Raw genomic sequence first — 15,761 nt, forward strand, 5'->3', positions numbered from 1 at the left:
GGTACTTCGGCACTGATTTTATCCTCTGTAGAGTAGTGTTTGTGGTGTCCAAGCCCTCTCTCCCATTAGCCCACAAGCACCCCAAAGCCAGGGGCTGCACCTCTTTCATCTCTGTGTTCCCAGAGCGCCCAGAACCAGAGCACTGAGGGAAGATGGCGGGTATGGTGAATGGGTCTCCGGGTCCCAGCCCAGACTCCAGGCCCTCTTGAGGCTGAACTGAGCTCTTTCAGAATCAAATTAAAGAGGATTCCACTGCAAATTATATGTCCAACAAGGAATGGATATCTAGAATATATAAAGAACCCCTATAACTTAACAAAAATAAAACAACCCAATTAGAAAATAGACAAGGGACTCAAATAGACACATCTCCAAAAACACACACATGGTCAATAAACACATGAAAAGGTGTTCAACATCACTAGTCACCGGGAAAATGCACATCAAAACCACACCTAGTAGGATGGCTACCATTGAAAACACAGAAAATAAATGTTGGTGAGGAGATAGAGAAATCGGAACCCTTACGCATTGGGGATGGAAATGGAAACTGGAACAGCTGCCAAGGAAAATGGCATGGTGATTCCTCAAAAAATTAAACAAGAACCACTGTATGATCCAGCATTTCTCCTTCTGGGTATCTACCCGAAAGAGAGGAAAGCCGGCGTTCAAGCTACCACACGCACACTCACAGTCCCAGCGGTATTCTCCACAGCAGCCAGAGGTGGAGGAGCCCGCTGCCGGACGGTGAGCGAATGCACCAAGTGTCGCGCGTGCATGCCCTGGAATATTGTTCATCCGTAAAAGGCCAGACATTCTGAGATGCTGAGATATGGACTTTGAAGACAGTGTGCTAAGAAAGATGAGCAAGACACAAAAAGACTAACACTTTATGATTCCACTTCTCTGAGGATCTACAGTAACCCGATTCGCAGAGACAGAAAGGAGGGCGGTGGTCCTTGGGCTCTGGGCAGGGGAAGGGTGCTGTTTAGTGTGTGCAGAGGCTCGGCCGGCGGAGAAGGAAACGTTCTGTGACGGGTGGCAGTGCTGGTGGTCGCACGACAATGTGAATGTGCTCAATGCCACCAACTGCACACTTAAAAAAGACTGAAATGATAAAATTTTATTATGTGTATTTGTTACCATAAAAAAAGAAGATTCCAAGGTCAGGGGAACGTGCAGGCCACATAACCAGCTGGTTTCATTTGACTCCCGTAAAGTCGGGAGCCCCCTACTCTCTATATTCTAAGCAAGCGTGGGGTCAACCCCCTTCTAAGCAAGACCTCCGGGAGCAGGCTCTTTCCTAGACACAGGCCACCCTCCTGCCAGGGCCACTGAGAGGAGTCTGGACACTGGGATGATCCGGACAGAAGCCCAGCCTAGAGGGGCTGCTGTAGGGAGGTGCTTCCCAGGTGACTCTCCAGAGTGTGGCTCAGAGACAAGAACCTGAGCTCAGAGATCTGGGAGGGGCCTGGAGAGGAAAGGGTCGGGTCCCATCACCTACATTCTGAAGCAACCTGAGTCCTTAAGTGACTTAAGTTGTGGGGACTTTCCAGCTGCTTCAGATGCTCTCCTGCCACGCTGTCTCTGCCCTGTGGCCAAGGAGCCACGTCAGGCTTTCCAGCCTCAACCACCTCTAGAGAAATGGGTGCAAGCGCGAGAGGAAAATTTGGAGGAACACTGGACCTTGTGTCCTCTTTGTTCCACAGGCCAGAATGGTGGCGTGTTCTTGAAGTCACTGAGGTAGGAGCTGGGGCTTGGCTCACCTTCAGAGCTGTCTGTCCCAGCCCTCCAAACTGCTTCCTCACCCTCCCAAGGGGGGCTTCCCCACCCTCCCAAGGGGGGCTTCCTGCACGAGAATGCTTTGAGTACAGGTTCTTCAGCTTCATGTAGAATCCCACATGCTCTGAGAGCCACAGAGTCAAACCCGGCAGAAACACTGGGCCATGAGAGAGGGGTGGCTTTAGGAGTCCAGCTCACAGGTTCTAAGCATAGGCCTTTCTTGGGCTGGCCAGGACGTAGGTGCTGAGACTGTCCAGCCCAGGTGCACCCTGTCCCGCCACCTGCTGGATCCAGCTGAGGTTGGAGCTCCTGACAGGATAAGGTGAGCAGCACCATAAATGACTCAGATCATTCGGAGGTGGAGAGCTGCACGTGGAGCCAGCGCCCGGTTCCCAGCGTGCCCGCGGTGCCCACACTTGCCAGGAGGGGAGAGGCGGCTCGGGACTGGCACCGGCGCCAGAACGCCAGCCTGCGCTGCCTGCCAGAGGGAGCGGGGTCCTTCTTGCCTCCCTCTGCTGGGAAGCCCCACCTGTGCCTGCAGCTTTGAGGGGTGGGGAGGTGCTAGCTAGTGGCTGGAGCCTCTTCACCAGCCCACACATGTCCTCTCGTCACTGTGCTGCTTGCCCGGTAACCCCGCCCCACGCTGGTGCCTGAGGGCTCATTCGTGATACTGAAACGCGTCTTAGTTGGTCATTAAGTAGTTCTGAGTTCCCACGCGCGTGTCTTCTTATCGTGTCCTGAAATCTCACGGGCAGGGACACCTGATTCCCCCTCCTTCCCGAACGGTCTGCGCTGCCCTCCTTGACTCTTAATGCTGCTCACACAGGGTGGCATCTGGGGACAATGTGCACGTCTCTGCTGGGGCTCTGACTACTTGGACAACTCTGGAAAGTGCTGTCGGAGAAGCAGGGCAGCTTAGGGGCCAGGAGCTCTGGCGTGAGACTCCTGGGGTCCAAATTCTGGGTCTGCCCTCACTGCTGTGGGACCCTGCACGCTTTCCTTGACCCTCCTGTGGCTCAGCTTCCTCGTGGTTAACTGGAAACCATGCACAGTTGTCGTGAGGAGTAAATGAGTCTATGCACACAGAGCGCTTAGCTCAGGGACTGACCCATGTCAAGGCCTAATGAGCAATGATTATTGTCATACATTTTAACTCTTTCCCAGAAGACCCCTCGATCCTGCCTGTTCTCTGTTCTGAGAACACAGCCTTATACCTCCACACCCCAATAATGAACCCCACCTCCCTGTGGCAAATTCAACACCTACCTGCAGGTCCCAAAACATCTTTATTACCCCAGGCCTGGGAAGTTCTGCACAGGTGCTCCCAACCAAACGCTGGGCCTCCCTTAGTACTCACTCTCCACTGGAGGGGCAAGCCTTTCCATCTTGTGGAAGGAGAAGGTGAGGCCTCAATCAGCATGCCTGCTCCCTGGGGTCACACGGAGTGAAGTTTCAGGTTCCCAGGCCGGTGACAGGCTCACTGATGTCCTGGGGCCCCTGAGTGGCAGAACCCTGCCCACTCCGCCTGGGCCCACTGAGAACGCTCAATCTGCTAGGGTCCTTGAACCTGGACCTTCACTTGCTCAGAATCAAATTGGCAAAGTAAGACAGATGAGGAGTGTGTTGGCTCCTCCCCCTGACCTGCCACTGCCCGTGTTCGAAAGAAACCTGTCACGGTGGCCTCTCCCACCTCCTCACCTGGGCCCTTCCGTCCCAGCCCCTGGGGGCCTCCGCTGAGGAAGGCCTAAGCCCACTCCTGCCAGCAGGTGCCAGGGCCTGCTTGCTCAGGGACCCAGCCCTGCCTGGCCTCATCCCCCAGAGCAAACAGCTGAGCAATCACAGACGGGATGGGGGGGGGGGGGGAGGAGGGCTGCTCCATGTTTAGAAACACATCCTTGCATTTTTTGCTCACTCAGTGAGATTTTTATTTTCATAGTTACTGGAAAACACTATTGATTCTGCATCCAGAATCTTAACAAGCTTTTCTTTAAAACAGTCCTGAGATCAGCTTTCACCCATACCTGGCCCTGAAGCACTCACCCACATCCACGTGTCCATGTGTCCCCGTGTCCCCAGAGTCTCTGAGGGCTCTTGTTACTGAGAAAGAAGCCCCAAGCCCTCTTCTCCTCACCAAATGTGCATTAAGCACCTATCACGTGCCCGGGACACAATGATGAACCAGATAGTGTCCCTTGCCCAGAAAATCACAGCCCATAAAAATGAGGGAGAGGAGAGAAAGATGTGTGATATTTGGGGAGCAAAGACGGGAGCACTCAAGCCACAAGCAGAAATGCTCTCTAAACACCCCGCTTCACCAGCACCCACATCCTCCTCACAGGCCCCCGCCTGCCCCACGGTGTGCGACTGAGCATATTAAACACACCTGCTGCCTCTCGGTGTGTTTGGCCGACAGAGGGGCCCTGCCTCACGCTCTCATCGCAAGGCCAGTGCCCTGCAGACCCAGCTCCCACTCGCCAGCCACGTCACAACATAGGGGAAAGTCCAAAGCCACTCCACGTGGGCGAGTGCCTGCACCTGAGGAGGATTCTGAAGGGCTCATGAACTGGAGGTTGGGGAAGTGACACAATAGAGTATGGTGACCCCGATTTCCGAAAACAAAAATACAAAAAAAATGGCCTGGATTTCAGCATCAGGAAATTGGCTGAACAAGAAAAATAGCTTACTACAGCAGGCCACCAGGGTTTGAGATGGATGATTTGAGCTCATTTGGAGCCTTTCAAAACTTGATCTCACTCAGGATGCCATGTGGGTGGTGGAAAGAGTGTGTATCCTGAAGCTGGACAAATGTGAGCGGGGACCTCGCCCCTGGCTGAGCCCCTGCACAGGGTGCTTCAGTGAATGTGCCAGCCTTTTGCCTTGATAGCAACAGAAATCCTGTCAGTGTGATCTGCCTGGCATCAACGCTCTGCTGCCACTCTCCTATTTTGTTTTGCTTTGCTTTGCTTTGCTTTGCTTTGCTTTGCTTTGCTTTGCTTTGCTTTGCTTTGCTTTGCTTTGCTTTGCTTTGCCTTGCCTTGCTTTGCCAAGGACAGGAGCCCCCCATGCAGCAGGAATGCAGCCAGCTGCAATCACGCTGCCTGGCACCCTGGGCCAGGAAGGACTGGTAAGTGGGTCGAAGGAGGATGGTGGCCATAAGCACGGCTTCACTCCCCCTGCCTGCAGTGTAGGCTTGCTGGGAAACGGGAACGGCTGGGATGACCCCTACCGGCCTCCTCCAGCCCCAGGATTCGGCCTTCCAGAGGTTCACTTAATCTCCTGCACCTGCCCTGTGGCTGCTGCAGTTGTGTCTCGGTCCATCGCTGCCAGCCTGTCCCCAGCCCCTTCATCTTCCCTGTCTGGGGAGCTGCCACCCTGTTCTGAGGGGAGCCATGTGGCCACGGGGTAAATGTAGTGTCTTCCTCCTGATGTCCCTCTGCCTAGGGACCCGGATCCCACACTTCATGGATGGGAGAGGGGAGGGACTAGGGTGGGTGGCACAGAGTGGTGGGCACCACGCAGTCTTTAAGCGTGGAGACGATGTTTTACCCACCTCTGTGCCACCCAGCCTTGGCACTCAGTGCCATAAGAAAGTGAGGCTGGGTGTGGCAGGGTTTTGGACGTTATATGAAGAGTAGGAACCACGTGAGGGTTTCGCTCTGGAAGCACAGAAGAGGCTGTGCAGGCTCCCTGGTATCCTGGGATACCAGGACGACGTGCCCCCGGCAGCAGCATACAGGGCGCACAGAAGGGGGAAGCAGATGGAAATTGGCTGCGTGACCTCCTGGAGATTTGGTGGGAAGTGACAAGCACCCACCACAGAGCAGGGCGGGGATGGAAGGGAGGAGCCTGACATCTGCAACACTGCGGAGGCAGAGCCCAGAGCAGCAGACTGGAAGGGGGGAGGGGAGATCCTGAGGTCTCGGAGGTGGGCCACTAGGACAGGGGGCTGAGGCAGGGCCAGAAATCAGCCATGGGCCAGACTATGAGCTGGTTCAAGACATTAAACTGTAGGTATCTGGGGGGCATGGGAGACCTCCAATAGGCTACTGGAAATGTTCTAGAGCCAGGAAGAGAGATGGGCTGGGTCACGTACACTGGGGAGGGGTGAGAAGAGAGTAGAGACGGGGTCAGGACAGCACCACAGTCTTGGTGATTCGAGCCTGAAGTTTTCTGCCACTACAGCTCCCTTCTTCCTCCTGGTCCTGAACTCGAATGCTCCTGATCTTAGCAAATTTATCTGGTCCTCTGGTCCCCATGGAATCTCTCAGGCCAGGCCTGGGTCCCCATGCTCTTTTAGGGGTAGACTGAGCCATTTCGAAGAGGACGCCGAGGCCCTGACTCCTCCACACAGGAGGATCCCAAAGCCAGAAGGTGCACAGGTGTGGGTGACCTGGAAAGGCAAGAGCCGAAGAAAGATGGGAGCCCACAGAAGCTCCTGGGCCAGCAGCTGGATCCTGAGTCCCGCCTGACAGTGTGAACTAAGACCTGGAATCTAGGGCTCGATCTCAGTGTATAATCTTTCTTCCTTTCTCCCTGAACAACTTAGGCAGGTGGCTGTTGTATGTGCCCAAAGCTGTCCCAGGAATTGCTTTGTAAGGAATAGCCAGCAGAGTCAGGATAAGTGAAGATAGGCGGCTGGGAGGGAGGAATCTGAACATGGCAGTGAGGGTGTCCCAAGTAAGTCCCAGGTGGTCCTGAAGACAGGACTCACAGTAGCCACTCCTCCAGGCCCCACCCTGGGGAGGTCCTTACCCTTTACAGAACTTGGGGGTCAGTGCCTAAAATCCTTTGGTTTCATGAGAACCTGGGAAGAAGGATCTGCTCCTAGGCAAAGTGATGAGGGACTCTCAGTTAAGGAAGAAAACGGCAGGCTCACGTCTCCCGTGCCCTTGCCGAGAGGACGAGAGGAGGCACCTCAGCCTGGAAGGCAGCAGTGATTGGCCACGGCCCCTCAGTTATCAGCAGGCGCTGGGAAGAGAAGCCAGGACGTGGCCGCAGCTCTGCGCCGCTCCCATCACAGCACACGCCAGTCACAATGGCGAGGTCAGCGTGTTACGGTGGGGGTGACGCGACGGCTCTGAGCAGGAACCAGGGAGCCCCGAGTCCTCAGTTCTGTCTCTGTTTAGCTGTGTGGCCAGAAACAAATCCTTTTACCTCTGGGCTTCAATCTGCAGCCCAGGAACCTCTCTAGAATCTGTGCTAAATGCTCATCTTCTGTCCAGTGGAAGTATTCACTCCGTCACCAAACATTTCCTGCACAGGTGGTCCCTAGACTTCCATATATGTGAGAACCACCTGTGGGGCGGATTTTAAAAAGTGGATCTGAGGGTCCTACCTCCAAACATTCGGGAGCCAGTAAGTCTGGTGTGGGGCCCCTGCGTCTCCACTTTCAGAAAGTGGTCCAAAGGCTGGTTCCAATGTGGTGGCAGCACCGAAGGCTTCAGGTGCCACAGAGGAAGCAGGGACTTGCCAAGCCAGGGAGAGCATGGTCCTCAAGGCGTTCCCGGGGTACTCGGGGGAGACAGGACCCCATTCCAGGAACGGCTCATCCTCAGTGACAGGCAAAGGACAGGTACAAGGTCAAAGAGACAGAGGCTATGACCCCTCACCAAGAAAGTACGAGCAGCACTTCCAAAGGTGGCTGGCACAGGAGGCAGCAGGATGTGTGCCAGAGACAGCTAAAGGCTCACCACAGCCGGCTTCCGGTTCCACTGGGCTCACAGCTGTACTTCATTTCCCAACCTCCACTGTGGTTAGCTGTGGCCATGTGACTGAGGCCTGGCCAATGGCATGTGGGTACAAAAATCACACCATTTCCGGGACTGAGAGGCAGAATTTCCCATGTGTTTTTGTGGGTCCCCACCTGCCAATGTAACTTTACCTAAAGGAGAAATAAACTTGCTTATGTTCAACAACTGAAAAACAGGTGGTGTTTGAGACAAGTCAGTCCACTCACATTACGCAGGACCCAAGCATTTAGTCAGCGCCTGCTACTATAACCAGAACTTGGACCCGAAGGGGATACGGGTACTGTCTGATCTTACGGGGCTGACCATCTCCGCAGAGAAAAGCAGCAGTGGTGTGGACCAGGGAAAACAGGACTGGGGCACAGACCACAGCCTGAAGGGGAGACGCCAGGGGCCATGGAAAGTCCTCTGAGGTCAGTCTTGGGCTGTGGAGTCTTGGGCTGTCATCCTTCTGAGATGACAGCACATAAGAACATAGTTAACTGGCCCAAAGGTTCTGAAGATTTTTATTTTGTTTTTATTGCTCCAATTTGGAACTTATTTGTAGAGTTCTTTTCTTTTCTCTCATGCCAAAAAGGTCAGGGCCAGGTGCTATGCCCGAGGCTTGGCGTGTTGGTGCTGGCACCCTGGTGGGGATTTCCCGGGCTGCACCTAGGGCAGGCAAGCTTGGCCGACGTCCCTGATTGCCACAGAGGCCCTGTCCAGAGAGGCGCCGACTGGCCAGGCAAGAGAAGATGGGACAAGTGCAGGAACAGAACCAGAGTGGCTTGGTACTCTGCCCTCTGAGACCCCTTCCTCTCTGCACCTTCCTTGAATTCTTCAGTAGTGTCAGCACAGAGCAGAGAAAGTCTCGGGGTGGGGGACATGGAGGATGGGGGCGTGTTCTACATGTGCTTAAGTGTGATATTGAACCAGAGATAAGGTCAACCTTCTATTCTCCATATCTACAAAGAAAACACACACAGGGAGGATCTCTGGCAAGTGGTATTTTAGGATAGGCAGCAAGAACTTTTAAATGATTCAAGTAGTAAGACTCTGGAGCTGATGAAAGGGGCCCCCTGCTAGCTTAAATGTAGGACCAGTGTCCCTTCGGCCAGTGTGCTTATGGAATGGAGGGGTGGCAGGGGCCCTCTGACTGCTTTCCTGGCCTGAGGTTATTTGGGTCTTTGCATTTTTACAAGGTTTTGAGAGGACAAGCACTGCAATCTGTCCCAGTCACTCACTGAGTAAAGAGGACCAAGAAGAGCACTTGACAAGGAGTCCAAGAGGTGTATCAATCTTGGTTCCACCAAACAGATATGTACATGGCCTGATGGAGACCTCCCTACTCCCTGGGCCTCAGTTTCTCCGTTTGTGAGGTGAGATCCTAGACCAGGTCCCTTTTAGCTCTGACATTCTGCAAGAAGCAGGCTTTTCGAGGCCTCAGTGCTCACCAGATGCCCTGCACAGCATCAAGGCCTGGGGCCTAGCACCTGCTAAACTGGCCGAGTGCCTGCATCCCAGCTCCAAAGTCAAAACCCAAACAACCACACCTGCAGGCATTCAGGGACCTGACCAGAGTAGAAGTCAGCCCCACTTTCAGGGCCAGATCCCAGACAGGAACAAAGGGGCAGCTGGCCTCACAGTCGCCAGCCTGACAAGTGCCAAATCCTACCTTTTGTCGAATAAGACAGAAAAGTCTCTGGGCTAGCAGCTGTCACCCCAAATCCGCCATAAACTTGCTCTGTGACCTTGGATGACCCCCCTTGACACTCCAGCACTTTAGGGGCAGCCGTGGATGCTCTTGAGCTGCGCCACCAAGCACACAGGTGGGTTCCCACACAAGCCGCCAGGTGCCCCACTTGGACACACACAACCTCAGGAAACGCAACCTAATTGTGCCCAGCAAGGGGGAAGTGCCCAGAGAGCACAGCCTCAGGCCCCTGAACTTGTGCCTGGTGTGACTCAAAACCTCCCTGCCTCTTTCAGATGAGGCAGAACACGTGGGAAGCTGCCATTTTCTGAAAGGTGAGAGCAAGCTGGGGCCCGGGCCCAGGCCTGTTCAGACGTGCTCACTTGCTGTCTCTCCACCTTCCCACCTCCCACCAGTGGGATCGGAGAAAGGCCCTGGGAACTCCCTGGAGGCCCAGTAGTGATGCACCCCAGGTGGGGGCTTCCCCACAGCTCTGCTGTGGCCCAGGTCCAGGTCCAGCAGAGACTCAGGTCAGCCTGACAAGGCTATTTATACAAGTCAGCTCAGCCTCTCCCAGATGGGGGCCTCCATCTCTCAGACACAGCTTCACACATACATGCCTTTCCTTGGAGACCGGAAAAGAAATTCCCTTAGGAGCTCAGATGCAATCTCTCTTTAGGTGGCCAAAAGCATAGCTAGGGGGTCAGAATGGGGTCAGAATCTGGCTGATCTCTTTGGAAACCCTTTCCAGAAGTGCTCAAAGGGAGAAGAGAGGTGAAAATGTTATTAAGGGGGAAACACTCAGAAGGAGGAAAGACTGAAACACCTAGGTGCGCTCACTCACCCCCTCAGCCGGCAGAGCCACCACAGGGCCGGTCCACCCAGCAGAGTCTGCCCCCTCCCCCCGAAGAGCACTGTGTTGAATGCGAGTCTGGTGCCGAGCAGAACCGTCCCGAGGGCAGTTCTGAATCTCCAGCCAGGATTCTCCTCATACTCTACTTAGGCAGAGACCAGGGTAAGAGTGGCCAGGACCACCACCCTTCCTTTTGGGAAGCATTAAGCCCTGTCTGAGGTTCAACCAAATGAGTTTCTTAGAAGGGGTAAGGCCCCCCCTTTGAGGGCTTACAGGCTTGGGAAGCATGAGATAGGGCGATATTCAGAGGCCTACTGGATGCATTGGATTCAGAACCAAAGTAAAGGAAGAGTGGGTGTGGGCACCAAACCCAGGGGTATTTGCAGGAGGAAGGCGAGGAAGGAGAGGTGGGGGGCAGGGGGTGAACGGAGGGACAAGGAACAAGTCATCCCCCACCCCGGCGTATTTCTTGTCAAATCGTCTACTTCTCCCAAGAAACGCCAGGAACAGCTAGCTGTTTCACCTGCCAAGGGAAGGAAACGCCAGCTTTGTGGTGCACCTTCCCCCACCAACTGTGCCAAAAGCCCACCTTCTGGGACCCAGGGCTTACAGCCTGGCTGATAGTAAGTGTGGCAGCTAAACTTTGTTTTAAAAACAGGAACCATTTCCTCCGCAGGCAGCAGCAAAACTCTCTGCGGGGGTGTCCAACCTTTTAGTGTCTGGGCCACACTGGAAGAAGGAGAGTTGTTTTGGACTACACATTAAATACACTGTGACACGTAATCACACACAAAAAATCTCATAGTGTTTTAAGTAAGTTTGTGATTTTGTGTTGGGCCACATCCATAGCCATCCTGAGCCAAACACGGTCGGCGGGCCGCAGTTGGACACCCCTGCTCTGGAGCAATGGTTCTCAACCTCAGCCACACATCAGAATTACCTGGGGAGCTTTTCGAGATCCTGATGCCCAGGCTGTATCGCAGGCCAGTTCAACCAGACTCCCAGCAGTGAGACCCAGTACCCCCACTTTCTAAAGCTCCCCAAGTAATTCCAAGGTGCAGCTAAGATAGAGAACCGCTGGTCTAAAGGGCCCAGAACCTGGACTGCCTCTGTGTGTGCGTGTGTGTGCGTGTGTGTGTGTGCGTGTGTGTGTGTATGGGGGCGGGGATCCACGTATCAGGCAAGAACCGCAAGAGAGCAGCACACCTCCCTTCTGCAGCCAGGCTGCTCTGCGTAAGCCCTCCCTTCAGCTGCCTGCCTTCCCCCAGCCCTCCAGAACAAGCCCTGCTCCCCAGCCCGGGGAGGGGAGAGCCCCAGGAAATAGGCATGGGGGTTGAGGGACCAGTTTTAGTAAATTCCTTCAAACACTACAGTGAAAAACTTCTTTGGTCCCTGGGCGTCCTCCACAATTGAAAGGTCCGCTTGTTTGATGTCAGGGCCCAGCAAATGCCAGGCCTACAGGCAAGATGAATTGTTCATAAAGGAGGTCTCAGAGTCATGCCTGGGACGTTTCGGGTTAACTCTACACGGAGAGGCTGCTAAATGAATGAGGAGCCTGCACGTGCCTGTGAAATACAGCAGCAGCACACTTTGGTCCACAAATAGATCTTTTTAGGTAACTTCTCCAAGGACCTGGCTTAGAGCCCTCTCATATAAATAACAAAGTTAATAAATAAGCAGAGCTCTCTCACCACTCCCACCAGGTCTGTGGCTGTTTGCTGGCTCTACAGCAACTGGGAGGGTGGGGCCTGGGCCCCTTAGCCAGGGGACTCAGGTGTGCTGGGTGTCAAGGGCTGACAACTTTAAGAAGCACCTAGAACCCCATTAGGTAACACATGTTAAAACCCTTTAGGTTACTTCCGACCAACCCAGGAAGTTAAAGTGGTAGTAGGACAGAAATTTTAGTTTGCTTCTACAGACACTGGGGACTTCTGCAAAGCTGCTGGACTGGGTTTTAAGACGGTGTCTGGGCATTCACAATACGGAAGTCTCAGCCTCCAAGTGTTTACCCTGCGGGGGGGGGACTGCGTGAAATCGCCTTCCACCTAGAGCTTCCAAGCTCAAATTTGGGGGAAACAGAGAAAGAAACAGTTGCCCCATCACTCTCCCAGATACAGGTGAGCATGTGGCCAAACCATGAGTCCAGTGCGGCCAAAATCCTAGAGAGCCATTTTGAAAAGGTCTAGGGACAGGAAATGCCGAAAAGAGAATCTTGGGTGCCGGTGGTCCCCGAAGGGCTCTAGACCCAACCTCTGGTCTGTGCAGCCAAGTGCCAGAGGGCCGCGGCAACTGCCCAGCCACTCTGGTAAGGACAGGCCTTGCCTGTTTGCCAGGAGCGACATTTCCCTCCGAGACCACAGAGGTCATTCTCCCCAACGGCCCCTGAAAGTCTCCTGTACTCGATTATGGAGCGTACCTTCGAAGGACGCTTGCTCTGCACATTCCTGAAGAAGGTGGTCTTCGCAGTGAAGAAGCAGTCCTCCAGGTCCTCCTCCAGGCTGCAGTACCCACTGCTCATGCTGCGGTCCACCGTCATCTACCCGGGAGCTGGCGAGGCAGCGAGGGCATCCGCTGGGCCCCTCGGGACGCAGGCAGGGAGGCGAGGGCCCTCCGCAGGTTCCCGCGGGAGCTCCAAGGCAGCCTGGGCCAGTCGGTTACGCGGCCAGGCAGAGCGCGGGCGCCAGCCACCGCCGTGTCTCACCCTGGGGCCCGCGTGGCTCGGGCGGCGGGGTAGCCTGTTCCCTTCCCGGCGGGGCGCCAGCAGCTGCGAACACGGATCGGACCTGCCTCGCCCCCAGGCTCACTGGGCCTCTGTGGTTTCATGTCCTCGGCTCCCTCCCTCGCCCCGCGCGCAGAGCGCCATCTCGACACCTCCCCCGCCTCCCCGTGCCTTTCCTGCCCCTGGTACGGCCAGAGCGGTTCCGAAGCCACTTCCTCTCGCAAGGTTCCTCAAAGCCCTGCACGGCTGTTACGGCGCCCTCCCTCTCCTTTGCCCCAGGCCTGCACCTCTCCACCCCACTGGGTGCCACTGGATCTCGGTGGCCAGTGGACTTAAGGCACCACAGGTCAGATAAAGGATGCAGGGATAGACTAGACCAGGATGGACCCGAGGGGGAAAATTCTCTGTCTGCCCTTCATCCTGCTGAGAACAGCCCATTCTCCTCACCCATGACAGCCCGCATGCACCGCACTGAATGTGCTGTAAGGTCCACCCTGTCCCTCCCCCCTTCCCCATCCACCTTCTTACTCCACCCTCCCATTCCCTATTCACTGGGTGAAAGAGCCAGGTCAATAAGAGTGGTTAGAGAAGTAACTGGAGAAGAAGGAAATCAATATTTGGCCTGCCTGGAGATGTAGCAATATTCTAAGTTGAAAATGCCAGAAAACACTGCAGGCGCCCCACAAGCATATGCAAACCATATGCAAAGTTATGGCAACCACAGAAGCAAGCCTGCCCTTCCACCAAGGGGAACTTGACCTCAGGGCACCTCGGGATACTGAAGGAGCCTGCAGACACACCCAGGTTATTTGTGTGTTTCCCTGACAGTCTGGCCAAGAGGGGTCTCTGCCAGATGTTGTCATTACCACCATGGACAGCTCATTTACATTTCCCATCAGACGGGAAAGGAACACCTTCCTTGACCAGGGCTGAATCCTTCACAGCAATCAGGGCAACCTCCCTGCCACCCCAACTTCCCAGATCACCTACAACCAGGTTCAAAGATGGGCCACGTGTGAGGGTGACTGACATGCAGCCGGGCATTTAACTCTCCCAACAGCCTGGAGAAAGAGATTATTATTCCCATTTGATGGGTGAGGGAGCTGGGCTCAGGGTCGCACAGGAGGACTTGTGTGCTGGGACTGAGACCCAAGTCTGTGTGACTCTAGGGCCCACGCTCTTAGCCTCTGTGATGTGGCTGCTCAGCAGGGATGGGACCGTTTCGATGTGCGCTCTGCCGTCTGTCAGGGCGCTGCCGCCTGGAGTCCCAGAAAAAGCAGACACAGCCTCCAGAGCCTGGCGCCTCTTGTGTGCTCTCGGGGTCCGATGGTCCATGGACCCTGGGGGCCCTGAGAAGTGGCCGAGAGGGGTTATCGGACTCCCTCCAAGTCTGCGAGGCTCTTCCTGCAGCTTCGAAACAACGCCACCCTGGAGCACGAGTTGGGCGGAGGCTCAACTCACCCCAGACAGCAGGCTGCCCACCCCATCTAAAGCTCTGGCTACTTTGATGAGGAGCCCACGCTGCCAGGGCTCTGGAGGGTTCCAAAGTGCAGCTCATTGGGTCCCATTCTCCCATGCCATCTTTCTCCTAGGAGCCTGTGAGGGCCTGGCAGGCATAAACTTGAGGTAGCAGAGAGCCAGCACTCCAGCCACTGGCCACCCTGGGCTCGGAAGACCCTCAAAACCAGCAGCCACCTCTGTGGACAGGAAGATAACAAGTGGGGGTAGGCAGCAGGGGGCGGGACGAGGGCTGGAGGGGGCTTCGGGGTGTTTGAGGGGAAGAGCTCACATTAATGGTATTGAAGGTAGATTCTGGCTTTGTTTGGAGCAATCTTTTCTTCACATGAGTATTGTGGAGGCAGTTTTTTGGTGGGTTTTCCCCTGAGATGGAGGTTCAGGCAAAGGAAGCTTGTGTTGGCCTCACTAGTACCTCCAAGGCCAATGCCATGACAATGAATGCTGCAGAGAGAGGGGCTCTGCATGTTCCTCAGGCCATCAATAACAGCCCACCTGCTTTGTCCAGGCCACAAAGGAACACACTTTTCTTTATAAAAGGCACTTCTTGCTCAGTGGGAATCCAGTACTTAAGGAAAAAACAGACCCCAGATTCTCTGTGGCCACACTGTGCCCTTGGAGTCATGCAGGGAGCCCTGCGAAGCAACCGTGGTGTTACTCATTCAAAATGTGCAATCTTAAAATGCAGCTAATAACCTTTTTTTAAACACCAAGCCAAAGTACCCCAGGAGTCAGCACGATCTCTCCTTGTGAGCAGCACAGGAGCAGCCAGACCTGATTGGGAAACATTCTGAGTGACACCGTGTTCTTTTAGGTGCTGCTCCAGGCCATCCCAAATATTATGAAAACCTGATGTCTGAATAGGGCTTTTCAAAGCCCTTTTAACACCCATTACTTCACCTAGGTTGCTCTATAACCTTGACAGCAGGTTTCATCCCCTCTCTGCAGATGAGGAAACTGTGTTTCATCACAGCTCATACTTTCAACACCTCCGAACTCCTTGCCTGTGTCTCCCTGCCCCACTTCGTCCGTCAGTGAATCTAGGCTTGGGAGGGTGCCTCACGTGCAGACTCAGCAGAACAGACCGTGCTGGTGAGAACCCCGGGACTAGAAGAAATCTGCGAAGATCGTATATAATACAATAAGTTGGCCAGCCTCCAGGAGGAAAACTCCAGACTGAACTTCGGGGTCCCAAAGAGAGAAAGACGGGGTTCCTTTCAGTCGGATGACCTCTTCTCTATGAAGAACCAACAGTGCCGACAACCTGGCGGGGTGGGGCAGTGGAAAGAAGGCACAGCGAGCCTGCACAACGCCCTTTATGCCCCTGGAGGTGAAACGCAAAGGACAGGAACTGGCTGTTCCTTGTCCCTGGGCTCAGGAGGAGGGCTCTGCGCCTTAAGCAGCACAACTGGAACCTGAAATCTGGGGCGTTGTGCTGGGGTTCAGAAAGCCCCACTGAATGGTTAATGGGTG

The 15,761-nt window shown here is 54.7% G+C and overlaps 1 protein-coding gene across 2 annotated transcripts in view; it reads right to left on the reverse strand.

The window, feature by feature from the left end:
• Positions 1–15,761, reverse strand: part of RASSF5 (Ras association domain family member 5) — a 70,868-nt gene that overhangs the window by 15,862 nt on the left and 39,245 nt on the right. The window contains exon 1 of one of the 2 annotated variants that reach the window (XM_037155344.2): positions 12,471–13,237. The exons of the other annotated variant lie outside the window; for it this stretch is intronic. Within the exon in view, the coding sequence (XP_037011239.2) occupies positions 12,471–12,590 (120 nt within the window). The 5' untranslated portion in view covers positions 12,591–13,237. Of the gene's footprint in view, positions 1–12,470; positions 13,238–15,761 lie in introns of those variants that run through there. 2 annotated transcript variants of the gene reach the window in all.

The sequence above is a fragment of the Artibeus jamaicensis genome, unplaced genomic scaffold (genome assembly GCF_021234435.1).
Source record: "Artibeus jamaicensis isolate MK-2021 breed Jamaican fruit bat unplaced genomic scaffold, CSHL_Jam_final contig_475, whole genome shotgun sequence".
Classification (NCBI taxonomy): domain Eukaryota; kingdom Metazoa; phylum Chordata; class Mammalia; order Chiroptera; family Phyllostomidae; genus Artibeus; species Artibeus jamaicensis.